At 39.3% G+C, this 18,428-nt stretch overlaps 3 protein-coding genes across 4 annotated transcripts; all 3 read left to right on the top strand.

The window, feature by feature from the left end:
* Positions 1–819: 819 nt before the first annotated feature.
* Positions 820–7,789, top strand: tmc8 (transmembrane channel-like 8). Its single transcript, XM_053336001.1, has 16 exons — positions 820–1,119; positions 2,011–2,227; positions 3,241–3,389; positions 3,498–3,632; positions 3,721–3,773; positions 3,861–4,000; positions 4,088–4,235; positions 4,592–4,768; positions 4,856–5,001; positions 5,157–5,237; positions 5,373–5,471; positions 5,631–5,817; positions 6,579–6,721; positions 6,941–7,087; positions 7,379–7,457; positions 7,638–7,789. Exons 1-16 carry the CDS (start codon positions 1,077–1,079, stop codon positions 7,725–7,727), a joined length of 2,034 nt encoding a protein of 677 aa, XP_053191976.1. The 5' UTR covers positions 820–1,076; the 3' UTR covers positions 7,728–7,789.
* Positions 7,790–9,141: 1,352 nt separating this feature from the next.
* On the top strand, positions 9,142–12,048 carry LOC128375553 (Fc receptor-like protein 5). 2 transcript variants are annotated; one of them, XM_053335935.1, is made up of 8 exons: positions 9,142–9,238; positions 9,351–9,647; positions 10,270–10,542; positions 10,663–10,995; positions 11,398–11,451; positions 11,541–11,651; positions 11,755–11,779; positions 11,890–12,048. In XM_053335935.1, the coding sequence occupies exons 1-8, from the start codon at positions 9,181–9,183 to the stop codon at positions 11,975–11,977; spliced, it is 1,239 nt and encodes a 412-aa protein (XP_053191910.1). In that variant the 5' UTR covers positions 9,142–9,180; the 3' UTR covers positions 11,978–12,048. The 2 variants fall into 2 exon arrangements, with proteins under 2 accessions (XP_053191910.1, XP_053191916.1); XM_053335941.1 differs by lacking the exon at positions 11,398–11,451.
* Positions 12,049–14,324: 2,276 nt separating this feature from the next.
* Positions 14,325–17,895, top strand: si:dkey-93h22.7 (Fc receptor-like protein 3). Its single transcript, XM_053336008.1, has 10 exons — positions 14,325–14,455; positions 14,551–14,577; positions 14,681–14,807; positions 14,887–15,068; positions 16,052–16,238; positions 16,495–16,601; positions 16,709–16,981; positions 17,081–17,386; positions 17,482–17,583; positions 17,688–17,895. The coding sequence occupies exons 1-10, from the start codon at positions 14,431–14,433 to the stop codon at positions 17,717–17,719; spliced, it is 1,368 nt and encodes a 455-aa protein (XP_053191983.1). The 5' UTR covers positions 14,325–14,430; the 3' UTR covers positions 17,720–17,895.
* The last annotated feature ends 533 nt before the right edge of the window (positions 17,896–18,428 follow it).

Genomic DNA, 18,428 nt, shown 5'->3' on the forward strand with positions numbered 1-18,428 from the left:
AATGAATCAATGATATTAAACTACATTTCAACTATTGCTGCTTATAAAGTCTCTGTAATTTTGAGCAGACTTATTCTAACTACGGTATTATTACACAGTCATTTATTACTATCACAAGGTATTTTAACCTTGTGATATTGCTAGTTTCACTTCAGTAAAAGCCCTAAATAGTTTTTCCACCATTGCTTTCCCAACGTGTGCTACATCACTCTTTCCATATAACATGTCTTGGTGGTCATCTTTCTGGGTAAATGAAAATGATCCGTTTTAGTTTCTCAACTTGAAACATAGCATGTTGAAATGACGCATGAGAAATAACACCCATGCTCATGTTTCTGTGTAAATGGTGCTGACTGAAAGCCTCAAACGTCTTTGTGGTATGGAGAGTGGGTGGACAAAAGCCTTTCTGCGAGGTACATCAGATTCAAATGTCAGTTTTCAAATGATGCAACATTGCCTGATGTACACCATGTCAAGTGATCTACAACAACTACTACTACAGAAGAACCAAAGGAGACCATATTAAACTGTAAATCTAAGCATTCAAATCAATCCTAAAACAATACATAGTCTGTGTTATACTCATCTACAGTGAGGTTTACCAGGTCTAGCCTTAGTCAAGATCTTAACCTTACTCATTTCATAACATACTTCAACATTTGTGAACTTTTTTTTTGAAGTCCAGTGAAATAATTTGTTGCACTTTAAGCCACCAGTGAAAAACTTGTTTCGGCATCCTGTCATGTGATTTCCTGTGAGATGTCAAATTCAGCTGCAGTTAGTCAGTCTACAGTACATGCAGACGGATCTAGCATCTGCTCCACCTGTCAGAGTGTCAGCTGCGCTAACAGGACTCCAAGAGCCACAGCAACTCCAGATCGGTCGCTCAGGGGTCTTCAGTGAGATGCTGTTGTGAGGCCCAAAGCAGGATATTTTTATGCAGATTGCAGAAGTAACTCCTTTTCACAACTTTGAATCGGGCGAAGATGTTTGCTACCATGTGTTGCTTTTATGTGCAGTGAGAGAAACGGCCTATATGAGCATTTTTCATTAAAGAGGAAGTTCAGGGAGAAAAAATGGAGGAGCGCAACAATGTCAGCTTCAGGAGACTTTTATCAGGTAACAGAAAAGTATTACATATGTGTCTGTGTATTTGTCGTCTATTCATTTGTGTGAGAGTGATATCCACTTACTTGGTTGTGTGACTGTGTGTTATTCTTTTGCAAACCAGCTGGTCTATTACTGGTGCGCAACCATTATCGCAGTCAGTCACATCTAAACATGTCAGCCATCTGGCATACTGCAGACATCTTTCAACTTTGAGGGTAGACCAGCTGATACTTTTGATAACATGCTGCCTCCACAAAGAGAAGGCCTGCATGAGTTTAATTCTGTAAAGCAGCTGTTATCAACACTGAACCTTCATGTCAACTCTGCTCAGGTCCAATTTTTACAAATATCCTACGGAGGGTTACATTTTAGTGTTTCATCAGTAGATGTTCATTGAAGTTCTTGACATGAAAAGAAAACACCTGCATCATCTATGAATTCAAATACTTTCAGACACTACTTCCATTACAAATAGAGTCAAGGGTAAAACAAAAAGGAAGGCAGGCAAACATGGCATATCCAAACACAGCATAATTAACTCGTCAAATCAAACAAGCAATTGATTCATTATCAGAAAAGCTAATCGGCATCCATGTTACTCATTGAACAATTTGTAGAAATGCCAAACATTTGCTGGTTTCTGCTTTTTAAATGTGAGGATCTGCTGTTATTTTCTGGTTTATATTGTTGTAAACTTAATATTTTGGGGTTTGGACAAAACAAGACATTTAAAGCATTCACATTGGGCTCTGGAAAACTGTGATGGAGATTATTCACTATTTCCTGACATTCCGTAGGCATAACAATTGATCGATTAATCAATAATTAACAGACTAATCTGTAATGAAAATTACAAAAACATGTACTGTAATCAGCATTCATCTGTCATTTTCACCCCAGAGGAGAGTACTTATTCCTCTGTGTCCTCGGACTCCTGCGAGTACTACCAGACAGAGATATTTGACCAGCTGCCCAGCATCCAGGCTTCCCGGCCTGAGCAGAACAGGTCGGAGGAGCAGCTCGAGCCTGGCAACCAGTCCAGGGGACCCAGAGACAAGGCGTCTACAGTGCCGCTCAGGAACCTGGCTGTGTCTATTCAGGCGAAGAGAGATGCCAGGTGGGAAAGCTTATTACACATTCCTCAAACCTGCTTCTTCCCATTCTACATATTACATTCATATCCTACAGGAAGGCATCCATGCTGCTACCACCTCAAGCACAATATGATTGGGGTCTATGTTTATTTATTGCACATAAAGAAAAAAAACATAATACAAGAAAAATAATACATGCAGAATTTCTTGAGATTAAGAAATGAAAACAATAACTAACGAAAGAGAAATGTGCGGAAGGAGAAAATAAAACCCAATAAGTGCTTGTTGGGTGGGCCTCCTATGGTGAGGCATACAACATAAAAACTAAAGAGTAAAGAAACACAGACAAAGTGTATCGAGAAAGGTGACAATTTTCCAATGCATAGAATATGATATTAAGAGTGGTTATGATGCTGGATAATTCCTTAAATGATTTTAGACTGGTGGAATGTATAATAATTGTAATTCCTACAGAGAGAACCTCTGAATCTAATTGAAGATTTTGAAAAAGTTGTCCTGGGAAAAGTGGGGTGGAGATTATTGGTTGACCTTGTATTGTAATTATGGATTTGGAAGTTTGGGTACCTGCAGACCCAAGAGGTTTACATTTTGTCACATCTCACAGGTGCTTTTTTCAGTCCTTCCAAATTTTCTTCACTTCATCAGCCAGCTTGTTTTTAATGACATCATAGTTTCCTGTTTCTGTTTTGATTTTTAAAATACCAATATATTGGTGTCCTGTGGGACCCCAGTCAAAAGCCCCACTTCCACATTTGTAGTTTCAACAGATGGAGTCCATGTTTGTCAAGGGTCCTAATTTAAAGTATCACACACTATCAGAGGGATATGGGGGCTTTCTGTTAGTTATACTGAATGTTTTGTGGAAAGATTGTACTTGGGATAAAAACTGCAATTTGTATGAAAGAAAAGTAAATATTTAAATTTTACACAGTATGCAAATTAACTGTAACCTTCCTCTAAAAATACACAGTCACATTTAAGAAAAAACATGAAATATATTGACACTGCCTTACAGGGAAAGGAGGAAGATGCAAATCAGCAATATTGGCTATTGGGAGTCCTGGAGGCGGAGCCAGAGTAGCAGCAGGAAGAGAGTGTGGGCACAGATGGGAGGAGCTATAGCAAGCCTGTTACCATGGCAGCACATGCTCCATGCCATTGAAGGTGAGATACCTGCAGTACATTATGTGGATTTTGCACCTACTGGTAGCCAGTGTACTTTAGACAAACGTTATTTCACAAAGCACAATTAAATCCCTGATCTTTTTCCAGGCAGGTTTGGTGTAGGTGTGAAGGCCTACTTTGTTTTCCTCAGATATCTGATTTTCTTGAACGTACTCTACTGTGCTCTCATATGCGGATTCATTCTGGGGCCTACAGCATTTTACGGCAGGGGCAACAACAGTGGTGAGGAAGCTAATAAGAAGTTTCATCAAATTAACCAAAAGTGGATGTAACTCCTACAAACACAGTTTTGTTCTCTGTGATTTTACAGAACCATTGAAGTTTGGAGGCAATGACTCCATTTTGGATTTCATCCTGGGATCGGTAAAGTTTTTTGCATGTGTGTTTGTAGTTTGTTTGTTGTATCGTTTGTTTTCTTTCATGTAATCTAGTCTCCTTTCCTTTCTCCAGGGTTACCTGGATCGTTCTCCAGTCTTCTACAGTTTCTATACACGTGGTTCCCTGAATCTGCCTTGCTTGAATACACCTCTCCTGTACCTCGCTGGAATCTTCACCATCCTCTTCCTCAGTGTCATGATGGTGGTCCGCAGGTCAGTGGTCCATGACAGCACAGCAAAAAAAGAAATTCAATTGCCATTTTATCTTAAAGAAAGAGTCCATCTATCTGTTTCCAATAGAACGATCGTTGGCTACAAGCACACATGGATGCTGGGAAGGCGTCACAGAATGAATTTGAGCTATAAGATCTTCTGTGGCTGGGACTTCACGATCCAGTACCCTACTGCAGCAAAACTCAAAAGCAGCTTCATCAGAAACGATATCAAGGTATGCTTGATGACGATACTGCCATGCTTGATGCCAATATTCTCCACACAAACCAAAGGCACTGACTCTGTTAAATTTATTGCCAAATTTGGCTACTAATGTTTCTAATTCTCAAACTAAAAGAAAATAAAAAATCTACAGTAGGTGTTTAACAAGCCTTTCCTAAATTCTCCCAAACTATAGGAGGCAGATGAGGACATTTAGACATTTTGGACAGAGGGCATTTTAACAATAAGGAGAACTTGATACAGTGTTTCTCTGAACTCTTGCCGTGTCCTTCTGCTTTTTGGTATCTCTGACGCCTTTTATGACAAAGACTAGATAAAGACTTCCTGTATATCTCTGCACTTCCTCAGCTATTCCTGGAGGAGCAGAATTTCTCCATGCGTGAGGCTAAGAGAACACTCAAACAGTGGGCGCATCTCTACCTGTTCAGGTTCATCCTCAACCTGTTTGTTCTGTCTCTGCTGGGTGGAGCCTTCTACCTTATTCACTTTGCCACGGAGAAGTCACAGTCTACGATCCACAATACGGTAAGGCTTCCATGCTCAATATCCTGGAAAATTTGAGCTGTTGGTGTATAGATTTTCATTCCTGACACCCCTGACTGTGCACCCTAGGATGACCCACTGGTAAAACTGTTCCTGCAATACCTCCCTCCCATCACCATCACCTTCATCAACCTATTCCTCCCTCACGTCTTCCGTAAGATCTCGTCTTTTGAAGATTACTCGTTCACCATGCAGGTTAATGCCACCCTCGTGAGGTAAGGTATACAGGAAGATAAGAACTGGGAGACCTGCATGCACACATGAACACACACACACACACACACACACACACACACACACACACACACACACACACACACACACACACACACACACACACCTGGATGAATTCACTCTGTCTATTTTTCAGGAGCATCTTCTTGAAGCTGGCCTCCTTGGGGATCTACTTATATTCTGTCATCAAAGCACCTACTGACACTACCCTTAACCCTACCCCTACCCCTAACCCTACCCCTGACCCTAACCCTGAGAGTCCAGTGAGTTGACACACACACACACACACTGAGCACACATTGAATAAGACATTAAGCACAAAGTAATGCTGTCTGTCCTTGATTCAGATTTTGTGCAGGGAGAACCAGTTTGGTAGAGAGATGTACAAGCTTTGCATCTTCAACTTCCTCATCACTTTCTGCAGCACCTTCTTCTTGAACTACCCCAGGAAGTGGGTTGGCAACAGTTCTTTCTTTCTTAGTCGTCACTGTGGTTTTAATGGAAAGATCAATGTGATCAATGCATGTCCTTCTTGAGCACATTCTACAGAAGTTTAGACGATCTAGATGATCTAGATCGATTGTGATACAAGTTGTCCTCTGTCTGACAGGCTGCTACGAGAGAATTACCCCTCATCTTTCCTGGCCCGGTTGTTAGGGAAACAACACTTCCTGATCCCCTTCAATGTGCTGGATCTAGTGTATGCCCAGACAGTGTCCTGGGTGGGAGTCTACTACTGCCCTCTGCTGCCTCTGATAGGAACCGTAACACTGATAATGACGCTCTACATCAAGAAGGTATATATCAGAGTTATGAAAAAACTAGGATACATTAGCTGCTGTATTGATCTGTGGTACAAAAAAAACAGTAAATGAGAGTTACAACAAATGGAATACAGATTAATAACTTAATTATTTTATTATTTGTTTAATAATTGACTTTTGTGCAAGTATGAATCAACAATTTTTAGTAATTATTTTTTCAGCCAAGAGCTAAAGAGTGTTACTTGTGTCATGTCTGTCTGTCTCCAGGTAACAAAGTCTGCGGTTAACATGTTATATCTAATTCAATGTGAACCAAAAGTGTAAAAATGTGTCAATTCGTGCTTTTACAGGGATTATGTGCCAAACCATTCCATATGAATAGGAAAAAAACTCCTGGCTAGGTGCAGTCACTGCATCTGGACAAGAAATACACACAATGTTATTTTTAAGGAAATAATGTTTTAATTGGTGAGTTTTGGAGGTGCTAGTTAGCAGATTTTGTAACCTTTGGACAGAGACAGGCTAGCAGTTTCCTCCTGTTTCTAGTCTTTATGCTAAGCTAAGCCGATCAGCTCCCAACTTGAGCTTCATAATTAACACACAGATGTAAGAGTGGTATTCATCTTCGTATCTAACTCACAGAAAGAAAGCAATTATGAAAGTTTCCAGAAATGGTGAACTCTTCCCTTTAAGTAAAAACTGATTCTATTTCTCTTTTCATTTTTGTCCATGTGTGTCCTAAAATGGTTTGTATTATGAACACCTTTTCATACCATGTCCATGTCTCTCTTCAGTTCATGGTGCTGCGGTGCTGTGACGCAGGGCAGAGAATGTTTCGAGCCTCCAGCTCTTCGGTTCTATTCTACTTCATGTTGCTGCTCGGCCTCCTCATGGCTACAGTCACGCTGGGCTTCAAGCTCTACAAGTACAAACCTTTGTAATCCTTTTTACTGTGATTTTGTACTTAAACATTTATTATTACAGATAACATTTATCTGTCTATATGTAAATGTTCACTTTACATGCATCCTATTTGTGTCTACAGTCGTGTAATTGCTAGTGTAAAAACCTGATTGCTGTTTCAACACGAGACAGAAAGATCACATTTCTATTTCACTTTTCTCCATGGCTCATTTCTCCACTTGGTCCCTCCAAGTGAGTCTTCTTCTTGTGGTCCATTTGGAGGAGGAACTGTGTTTAATGTGACAGGAGCGTGTGTGGACAGTCTCCCTCCACCGGCACAGTCCACTCTCCGCTACCTGGCTTCTGAGGCCTTTGCCATACCGCTCATACTAGCTGAAGTGTAAGTATACAAAGCGACAATAGGTTTAACCTCTAAAGAAAACACAATCTCTGTATTTGCAATTTTATTTTTTTAATAGAAAGGAAAACAAATACATTCAACCCTAAGACTGATTCAACTGAAAGCACTTTTTGATGAGAACACTAAAAACTGAATGTGCACGGTCACAAACACATTAACAGTACTGACCTTCAATGAATTCAAGCTGTTTTAAAATAAACATACCATTCTGTCATCTGATCTGCTGGTGCAGTCTTTGAATTTGACATGAAATACTTTCTGTTTCCTCAGTATAATCTTAACCTCATATGTGTCACGGGGGCGAGCCAACCAGAAGGCCATTGAGAGACTGAAAGATATGCTGGTTATGGTAAGTCACATGTCACAAGACATTTCACATATCTACACGTTAGTCACAGAAACAAGAAGAGGAAATATGTGACTTAAACTGGTTCGGTCGTTGAATTATTTATGCTGGGGTCTATTAGTGTGTGTAAACTTTTTTTTCTATCTGGGTATCTAATCATTTGTGTATGTGTTATCCTCACAGAGCAGTTCAGATAAGCGTTTCCTGGTGAAAGAGCACACCACAATGGTCAGACGTCAAAGGAACCCCCACCATGCCCGCTCTGCACATTGAGGAGAACGTCCCCCTCAACAAACATAAAGACCCCCCACCACACAATTAAATTAATTCCCCAATAGGGCTGGGCAATAAATCAATATCATATTGAATATCGTAATATCATGATACGGAATAAATGTAGTCTTTTCCTGCTTTTAAAGACTGCATTACATTAAACTTTAATTTTCTGAGCTTAACAGATGATTGTTTATTTTAAAAATCTCATTGCGTAGATATTTTTGTGCAAACACCAGTAGTCATCCCTACAATGTTGTATAATATCAATATTGAGGTATTTGGTATTTGGTCTTGAACAGAAAAAGTCAAGGACTCATACTTTTGTGGTTACATCAAAGCTGTACATTTCCTTCTCTTAGTTCATGGTTCACAGTTTTACTTTTGGTCATTTTGACATCCTTTTTATTTGCTTAAAATGTTGGGCAATTCAGTTTTTGTGATGTCTATAGTTGTCGATTTTGAGATAAATGAAGAATTTATGTATATAAAAAAATGGAAAATGTCACTGTACTTTGTATTAAATTAGCTGTCTATGCCTTTCAAACATAATGCTCATTAAACTTTTTTGGTAGTTGTATTTTTTTAAGCTTTTTTGCTGTGAAAATGAAGCCAAACATGCAGCATAATATGTTATCTACTTGCAACACATGTGTGACACCCCTATCCTTTGCACACACACATGAATCCACTACGCGCGCACACACACACACACATTTGAGTCAGAGAAACCATGTCAGAGATAAATGCAGAGCACTGTTTGTTATGAAGAATCTACAGGCGCTGAATTTGTTGCCAATTTTGGGTGAGTTAGTCAAAGATTAATTTAAAATAGCCGCATAAATTCATTTTTGAATGGGCTGTTATTCTTACTGGATCCTGTTGTTGCTTTTATTTTTCAGCTCTGGCAAATCTGTTCATCAAAATAAGTAAGTTTGTTAAAGTGGTGCTTAAGATATGGAGTTCTTTTGTATGTTTTCCGTTTGAGAACTTTTGGATATTTGCTGTATTATAGTGTGTGCTATTAATTCAGCAGCGTAGTTTTCTTTTATTTCTTAACAGTTTATATATGAGCAAAAGTAAATAAGATAATTTAGGGACTGTGTCTCTCTAAACTCTCTTTAAAACCTGAAGCAAGATTGCTTCCAAAAGGTAGTGTATTTATGTTTATGTAAGCAAATGTCAGAGCTTCACCCAAACTAGTTCCAGCATTTCATTTCTTTGTGTAGGTGGATCAGTGTCTCTACGCCCAGTGCTTACTGGTCCTGACATGGCCTACCTCAACACGGGGGTGTCTTTCCACTGTGTTGTACCTGACTCCTCTCTGCCAGCCATCGTTGGGCTGATAAAGGACGGAAGATTCTTGATTGACAGAAAGACTGATATCCAAGGGAATCAAGCTGCATCGTTCTACCAAAAGGTCACTCCGACATCAGAAGGGTCGTACTACTGCATGGCGAAGATAGGGGAAGACACAGGAATCAGCAACAGCATCAAGTTTAGTGTAGTCAGTGAGTACCAGACCCACAGATAAAGTATTCATCTTGTTTGACTTTTGAAGTCCCGATTATTATTTGACCTCTTCCCCTTCTCCCCAACCTTCTATTACTCCCTCACTTCTAGCTCCACCATCAAATACCAGAGTTACCTCAGTGCCCTCCCCCGCTGTTGTGTTTGAGGGCTCACGCATTGTCCTGAGTTGTGACACAAAGGGCTCCCACCTGTCCTACACGTGGTTTTTCAACATGAAGGAAATAACATCTTCAACCTCTTCTTTACTGAATGCCACTGGGAACAAGCTAGTGATGGAGAGGGTGACTCCAGGGCATGCCGGGTACTATTATTGCATGGCTTGGTCCATTTTGTACAACACCAAGAGGTTTTCCACCAGCAGACCAGAGGTCAAGGTGGAGGTCAAAGGTATATATATATATAAAATACAAATGTAACAGTAGATTGAAGACTTGAAGGAACATGGATGTACTGATAACTGTTTTTTTAATCTTTAAAGTGGTTTAAATAGAAAAACATTCATGTCAAGTTATACTGAACCTTTTTTTAAAAAAATCAACTATATGTTATGTGGACACATTGTTCATCTTATTCCAAAACCATATGCATACAACAGCAATGGCTTTTGAAAGCAAAAAGAACAATTAGAGAATAATAATTTAATATCTGAGAAAATTGACTGGAATAAAATACTATATCATTTATAAGCAACAAATGTTTTTGTTTTGCTGATGTTGATATTAACTGCACTATTTGTAGAAAGAAACCCCCCCACCCCCAATCACTCACTCAGTACTTTTTCAATTGACCAAAGGCCATGGCAGATGTTACATATACAACATATACAACCATCAGCCAAAGTAGCCCAGACCAAAACATTAAAAACGACGACATATGAAAAGTACACAATATACTTTTGGCCATAGAGTCATTTATTTTATACACACTCACTGATTTAAAGAACACTGCTTACTTACATGTAATATATTATCACCCTCCCCATCTTCTCCCCTCTTCATTCCACCATCAGTCTATGTTTCAACACCAAGAATCTCCTTCTCCATCTTCAAAGAGGGAGACAGATACCGTGGCAACGTGACCTGCTGGTCATTAAGAGGGACTCCTCCAGTCAACTTCTCTCTGTCATTAGATGACAGGGAAGAGGGATCTGTCGTAGCAGCTGAATCCCTTGCTGCCTGGTTCCTTATTCCCATGGAGCTCAGCCTGGACATGGGTGTGGCTCGATGTCGGGTGAAAAATGAGGTGCAGGAGTTGTTGAGTGAGCCTTTGACTCTGGAAGTGGGTATGAGCTACTTGGATGTGTGAAGGAAACATGCTTTTCCTTTTCTTTTGGTCACCTGCCTTTAATTATCACCCTTCTCTGATAATATTTCTCTCATTGTCTTCCTCCCTTGTTTTCTAGTCCCAGTCGGAGGTGAGGTAAAAGTGGAAGTTGAACATCTTTACAGAAGTGACTTTGAACTGGCTGGTGTCAGGCTGAACTGCCAAGTAAGCAGAGGAACTTTTCCTTATGTCTCTTGGCTTTTGAACGACTCTGCTCTTCTTCCTGAGACCCATGAGGATACCCATATTCAGCCTGTCCTGCCTCATTATACCCTTGTTGACCATAGACGAACCCTCATTCTGACTGAGCTCGACCCAGAGGTGTTTGGGTATTACCGCTGCAGGGCCAGGGACAGCTTTGATGACTCTGGTGCCTGGGTAGAGAGTGCAGCCGTCCCGCTCCGAAGAACAGGTTGAAAAGATATTATGTTGATATTGAAGGAATAGTTTTATATTTTAGGGAATAGATATATTCACAGTCTTGCTGAGAGTTAAGCATTAAGACTGCAAATAGGGGTAAATGGCTAACCTGCCTCTATATGAATTAAACAAACATGACATAAGATATAACATATAACAACTAGCTGTTTCCCCTTGTTTGCAGTATTTATGCTAAGCTAACTTCTCTAGCTTAACTTGCGTTAGAAAAAGTGAGTAGGCCTAGGCGTGTTTCCCAAAATGCTGAACAATTCCTTTAACACATTTGTTCTTACTGGCTAATATTAAAATTTGACATGTGCTTTTTTAAATACATGTCTTTTTTGTGTGGGGTCTCTGATCTCGTTACCACATCATACTTTTCACTTTTGATCAGACAGGGTCCTTAACTCCATGCCACAAGCAACATCTGCCACTGAAACACCACCAAGTAAACAGCACATACTGTACATTTAAATGACTTATGTGCTGCTATTACAGAGTAATATATTAACCGGCCTTGCTTCTTCCCTCCCTCAGAGGTTCTCATGGTAACCATAGAGGTCATCGCCATAATATTCTGCGGCTTCCTTGTACTCACTCTGGCAGTGGCAGTAGCCTGTGTGTACAGAAAGTTTGACTGCAAGCAAGGTGTGTGTGACCATATATGTGTGAAGAAAAAATCCATTGACTTGTGACTTTCAACTGACTTAAACATGTCTCTTCCTCTTTTCTCTTCTCACTTCCTTCTCAGCCCATGCCCACAGTGCTACAACAAAGTAAGCTTTATCTCGCTTGAGTTTCAAATGCTGATTGTTGTTAAGCAAGTGTAGGTGTATTGTTGTATTGTTGTATTGTAATTCAAATCAACTATGTTTGTACCTTTCAGTCCCAGTCCGGATACACTCCCCATGTCCCAGTCAGGAGGCAGTCAGGCTGATACTTCATCTGTTGAACTTTGCTCTTCTTCAGCGTAGTGAACTACAAGAAGTGGCGCAACAGTTACTTTCTGTAAAATGCACTCTTGACCAACTGAATTGTTCAAAAAATGTTTTTTGGTGTTTGGTAGTAATCTTGATCTATGTGTTTTTGTTTTGTGTTTGTTTGCTGTTGTTTTTTTGTTGTTTTTTTTTACCAATCATAAATCTTCCATTCCTGGGAAATATTCTTGAAAAGGTTGTATACCAACAATTATATGTATCTGTCATATAAAATATAACATCTGTTTAAGGTTTACCCATCTGGTTTCAGAGTTAACCACAGAACAGAAACTGCCCTGGTCAGAGTTGTTAACAATCTTAAAGTTCGCTCAGACAACCATAAAGTCTCTTTTCTTGTACATCTTGACCTTAAGATAAGATAAGATATTCCTTTATTAGTCCCACAATGGGGAAATTTGCAGACCTTAGTGCTGCCTTCAACACAGGCGACCATATAAGCACCTAGAACCGTGTTTTGGCGTTAGAGGCACGGTCCTTAATTAGATTTCTTCCTTTCTTATGGAAGATCTTTTTATTTTTCAATTGGTAACTTTGAATCAGTTAAAGTCTGCCCTCAAGAGTAAATTCTGGGTCAACTGTTGTCTAATTTGTATACCCTCCCTCCTTGGGCCCATCATTCAACAATACAATCTTTCATATCGCTCATGCTGATGACACACAGTTATACATACATGGTTTTGTGGCACCAGATGCACTCTTTGTTAACTCCCATGTCCCCAAAACCTGAGTGAAGCACTGAAGACACTTTTAACTTTTCCTCACTGGCTTACGGTAAAACAACGGATTGGTTAAAAAAAGCTTGTTATTGCTTTCAAATCTATGAATGGCTCAGCTATATTGCTGACATGCCCACTGAGTCACACCGGACAGATCCCTTAGGCTTAGATCATCAAGCAAAAGTCTCCTCACCAGGAATACATTATAGATCAGCTCATGTTGCCTTCAGTCATTTTGGTCCAACTCTCTGAATTTTCTGCCACATGAACTCTTATCACAAGGTTTAAAGAATGTGGTTAATGGCTAAACTTTTATTTTAGAATCAGTATTATTATTATGATTCATTTTTAATAATAATGATGATGATAATAATAATAATAATAATACCTTCTTATTTTATTCCTTTTTTATTGTAATACCTTCTTATACATTTTTATATATATAATGCCTTCTTAACTTATATGTTCATATCTGATGTTTTTGTCATGTATGATCATCTATTTGCCTTTTTTTTTTGTCTTTTTCTTTTTCTTTTTTATCTTGAAGCACAAGCCCATGTCTGTCGTATGAAATGCGCTTTATAAATAAAATTGACTTGACTTGATTCTGAATACAGTGATGTCCACAATCAGGTAGACCTATACAAGCATACAAAGCACATAACTGCACAACACTGCATATGAACACAATGAATAAAGAATTTAATCAAAGAGTAAATTAAAATTTTGTGATTAATGTTTTAGCTTGTAATGGAGCTGATTCCAGATGAAATCAAGAACTGTTTATGAACTCAATACAAGTAACTAATGACTCCCCCCCCCTAAAAAGATCTTACTTCTCTTTTCTATCTAATCCGTATCAACATAGTTCCTTCAAACTTTTTAGGAAATTGTTTGGAAATCACAGATATGTCAGATAAAGTTTTAACTACTATCCTCCAGAACTTGTATATCAACGAACCTTTCAGGAAATTTTGAAAAACTGTCAATTTCTTTTCAGTGGAAATTGCTTGTTGCTCTGTTCTGAATAATATCAGAAACCATCTGAAGACGACATCATAACTTTTCTCCCTTTTTCGGCTTTACACCCTAGAGATCACAGGATGACAAATAGTAGAGCTCACACCTCTCTCCAAAGTGTTCACCTTTTGATGCACATTGCCATTATTCAATTTCATATTCACACTTATTTTCTGTTGTTCTGGGTTATTATTGTTGCCAAGTTGTTTATGAAAACATTCATTTCAAAAAGTGAGAGATCATATTTTCGCACCACACTACACAACAAGATCAAAACTACTGTATACTGTCATGTATTTTTGAAAATAAAAATTCTAATTTTAAATGATATTTTGTTGACTTTTGATAAATGATTGAATGAACAAAGATGGCTGAGTACAGCTTCATTTCCACACCCACACTGTCTTATCTGTTTTGTTTTAATATTCACATTTAAAAATGTAGAAAACACCTCAAACGTTCTGGCACGAGTGAACAAGTTTTTGGTGATGTTACAGAGTGGGAGGGTATCATAGGGAGGCGTGGTGTAACACTATCAGCTATTTGCACATTTGCTTGTATATGTGTTTTTTTGTAACCCACAGTGCTTCAACCTTCATTCAAAACTGTCAAAATTCTTTGCCACTGCTACACACGAGGCAGCGTAATCGTTTATGAAGTCTACAAGTTGCATTAAAATCAACTTCTACAAGAATGTTCCTCTTTGTGTTCATGCTGGGTAAGCTAATTTACACAAACACCACTTCAGTACACTTTATATCTCACAATTCCTCGTAACCTCTTTGATTTGAACCTATTTTTCTCATTCTCTAGGGTTGTGCTTCTTTAGCAAGGAGAGCAGTAAGTCTGTTCATCTGTGTGTTAGTGTATCATTTTGTAGCTTGTGATTCTTTCTGTTGAGCGTTTGTTCAGTGTTGTTGAATTTCATCTGATTCTTTGATAGGTCAGTCTTTTCTGGGTCGCCCACAGTTGTTTGGCCCTTCGGAGGCGTTAGTAAAGAAGTATACAGGGTTTAGGTGTGAACTGGAGGTCTACCCAAAGAATGAAACTATCCTGCTGCAGTTATTCAAGTGAGTAATTATAAATAAAAAATGCACTAAAATGTCTTAAGTAATGATAGAAATCCCTCTAATCATCAACCTCTTCTAGGGAGGGACAACGTAACAAAGTATTGGGTTATCATTCTTGCCTGCCTGGGCAAGTCTGTCATGGAAACTTCCCCCTGGTAGTCCAACTGTCTTATGAGGGCTACCTGGAGTGTGTGGCCAGCGCACAGAACAATTCTGACATAGAGCCCACTCTCAGCAACATACACTACCTGAAGGTCATTGGTGAGTGTCTCTATAAACTGATACAGTATATCGTATGTCTTTCCTGTGATGATAACATGGAGTATTGTCGATATTTACATTTGTAAAAGTTCAACACACTGAGAAACACATTTCTTAAAGGCTATGTATATTGTTTTATGACAGTGTGTGGACATTTTCTTATCCTGTTTATATTGTATATTGTATTTATAGTTTTGCCCAAGTCACTCTTTTCATGTGCATATTAGCACATAGATATTGTATTATGGCATACTTGGAAATATGTGGACCCAAGTGTTTTAGAAAATCATTTCATTTTATGCCTTGCTTTATGAATGACATGACATATACATGTTTCTATTATGAATAACTGAACTTGAATACTGTCCATTTGTTCCCTAGTAATAAACATATGAATATTCAGTGGACAATAAAATTAGTCAGTGCTATGTAGTTCTATCTATGTAAGCATCTATAAACCAATGCTTGTGCATTGTGGTGCTCACAGCAGCATGCTAGTAAGATGTTAAGATGCTCACAGTGAAAATGCTAAAATGCAGATGTTTAGCAGGTAACATTTACAAGGTTCACCATATTAGTTTATTAGTTTAGCATGTTAATGCTAATATTTTCAAATTGGCACTGAAAACACACTATAGTTGAGGTGTAAGTTTTGGACAAATTTAAATTTTAACCATCATGACTCTGCCAGATGAAAAGTCAAAGGTCATCAATTTAATTTCAATTCATCATGAGGGGACCGTAAATATCTGTAGAAAGTTTCAGGCAACCAAAAAACTATCTGCAAGTTGTATTAAAATGTCAACCTCACGGTGGCACTGCAGCAAAGGTCAGGGATCATCAAAGTCAAGAGGCTTCATCCTCTTGACTTTTTTTTGGATGTCAAGACTTCCTTAACAACAGAAATGTATCTTTCCATTAAGAATTACCTTTGGTTTGAAATAAGACCAGACTCTTTCTCTGTTGCTGTGTCTGTCCTGCAGTGCCAGTGAAAAATGCAAAAGTTAACGTCAGTTCAGGTCCAAGGGAGTTCTTCGAAGGGAGGATGCTGACGCTAGACTGTGAACTTTCAGCTGGAAACCATGTCTCCTACAAATGGCTGCTGAATAATCGATCTGTCACTGAGTCTCCTCTCCACCATTTTAGAGATAACCATCTCAGGATCTACAGGTCAGTAGAGTCCCATTGAAACAGTCCCTCGACAGCTGCTACTGCATTACTAGGCAGTTGAACAAATTTATTGAAAGCAGGATAAGCCTGTTAAGAGGCATCTCATTTTTATGCAAATTCATGCCTCATTGCAGCTTGAGTAAGCCTCTTTGTTCTATCAACACATATCTGTCTAACTCTGTCTGAGAAAGAAATACTTTATGAGGTAGGCTACTGAACAAATTCACACAAAGATACTGTACTGTTTCACCTACAGACCCACTTCTGCAGACAGTGGCTCATACATGTGTGTCGCTACCAACTACTTCAACAAAACAGTATTCACCACCTCCAGCAGTTCCAACGTTGTAATCACAGTCAAAGGTAATCTGTCATCTCTGGTGAATAAACTCAGGTTTTATAGCTGTGACACAGTTTCTTTTGAATACAGCCCAACAACATAACATCCTCTTACATCCTATCTCCCTCAGACATGGTGTCACCCCCTGACATATCCTTCACCGTGTTAAAGGAGGATTCACACAACTATTCTGCTGTGGTCACCTGTCAGTCAACAAGAGGGACTCCACCTGTCACCTTTTCACTCTACAACATAAAAGATTTGGTTGCCAATGTTACAGTTGAAGAGAGAAGCGCCGTATTCAAGATTCCAGTGGTTTTGAACCGGCACTTAGGATGGCTCCAGTGCCAGGCAGAGAATGGAGATCAGCTCGCACACAGTCAGTTCTTGCCTTTGGAAGTTGGTATGTGGGTCATTTGAGCCTGTTGATACAGACTACTTGTTATAATGTCTCTCCATTTTCCTACCATGTCTCCTTTCAATTGATAATTGTCTCCAACAGTACCGGTTGGTGGGCCTGTGACAATACGTTCCGACATTCACCTTGGCGAGAACTATGCTGTGATTGCCGTGGCGTTCTACTGCCAGGCAGCGAAGGGGACTCATCCACAGTACCAGTGGTTCCTCAACAAAACCCTTCTACATGACAAAGGCAGCTTCTACTACGTGTATCACGATCCCCCAAGGCAGTCCTTGCTTATGCTGTCTGTAGGAAGGGACAGTGCTGGGACGTACCACTGTGAAGTGTCAGACAACTTTGACAACACCACTGCCATAAGCAGCAAGAGGCACTATGTAGATAAAGAAGGTACAGTTGATCCATTGCTGTACAGTATATGCTTGGAGTTAAAGTCTTTGTCATAGTTGGTGTAATACGTCCTCTTTGTTTTCCTGCTCCTCCAGTACTGAATCGTATCCCTGACTTTGTGGTGGCTATTGTCTTTGGATGTTTCACACTCTTGATTTTGGTGGTCTCTGCTTGTTGTTGGATTGGAGTGGTGCTCAGTAAGTACACAATGTTTCCAAGATTTCAGGGTCCTATTTTTGGTGTTTGGTGTGGTTCCTCCTTATTTGCTATTGTGAAATAATGTGTTATACTCTTGTTTCAGGGAGAAGAGAGTATGGCGAAAAGTCCCTGTGAGTTATTCCTCAGTTTCAGTACCTTCAAAGAAAGAACCTAAAAATTAGACTGCGGTCAACATTTTGAGAGTATTGTTTTCTCATGATCCTGCTGCTCCTTCAAACGAGGAGAACAGTGCTACTTGATCTTCCTCAGTTTTTCTTTCTTACATGAGAAGGAGTAACATGTAGGCAGTTACTGTTATATTTATTCAAACATCTGCTATCGAACAAAGCAACAATAGCTGGTGAAATTGGGTAAAAAGTACGCCTCTTCCTGTTTTGTGTCATAAAACCGATACAACAGCCTTCAAGCAAAGAACTATAAGAGCGGCAAATTATTTTAAATGATCAGAGGCTGCCAGTCTTCTCATGGATGGTTTTGCTTGTTCATGGTCACACATTTATTGACGTGGTAATGATGTGTTAAAATGCTACTTTGCATCTTGCAACCGAAACTTATTTGTATCAAATTCAGCAAATCAAAATCAGGGGGAAATTTGGGGTGCGGTAACACAATTTGAGAATGTGACTGTTTGGCCTTATTGATATATTAGTCAGTTTGACAATGGACACACATAGGACAAAAAGGGAAGGGGGGGGATGACTGTGTCAGCAGGTCACATAACTTTAACCTCTATTGATGACTAAAGAAGTGCAACAAGGTCTGGCTTCTGATGCAGGTTAGAAAAACCATACACCCAGCTGTCCTGTAAAGAGGAAGCATCACA

This window comes from Scomber japonicus, chromosome 2 (assembly GCF_027409825.1).
Source record: "Scomber japonicus isolate fScoJap1 chromosome 2, fScoJap1.pri, whole genome shotgun sequence".
NCBI classification, from domain to species: domain Eukaryota; kingdom Metazoa; phylum Chordata; class Actinopteri; order Scombriformes; family Scombridae; genus Scomber; species Scomber japonicus.

Coding starts and splice junctions, on each gene's coding strand:
- tmc8 (XM_053336001.1), top strand. CDS start 1,077: ATGGAGGAGCGCAACAATGTCAGCTTCAGGAGACTTTTATCAG. Junction 3,774..3,860: donor TGGATTTCATCCTGGGATCG/GTAAAGTTTTTT, acceptor TCCTTTCTCCAG/GGTTACCTGGATCGTTCTCC. Junction 7,088..7,378: donor CCGCTCATACTAGCTGAAGT/GTAAGTATACAA, acceptor CTGTTTCCTCAG/TATAATCTTAACCTCATATG.
- LOC128375553 (XM_053335935.1), top strand. CDS start 9,181: ATGGCGAAGATAGGGGAAGACACAGGAATCAGCAACAGCATCAAGTTT. Junction 11,452..11,540: donor TGCCACTGAAACACCACCAA/GTAAACAGCACA, acceptor TCCCTCCCTCAG/AGGTTCTCATGGTAACCATA. Junction 11,780..11,889: donor GCCCACAGTGCTACAACAAA/GTAAGCTTTATC, acceptor TGTACCTTTCAG/TCCCAGTCCGGATACACTCC.
- si:dkey-93h22.7 (XM_053336008.1), top strand. CDS start 14,431: ATGTTCCTCTTTGTGTTCATGCTGG. Junction 14,808..14,886: donor ATCCTGCTGCAGTTATTCAA/GTGAGTAATTAT, acceptor AACCTCTTCTAG/GGAGGGACAACGTAACAAAG. Junction 17,387..17,481: donor GCACTATGTAGATAAAGAAG/GTACAGTTGATC, acceptor CTGCTCCTCCAG/TACTGAATCGTATCCCTGAC.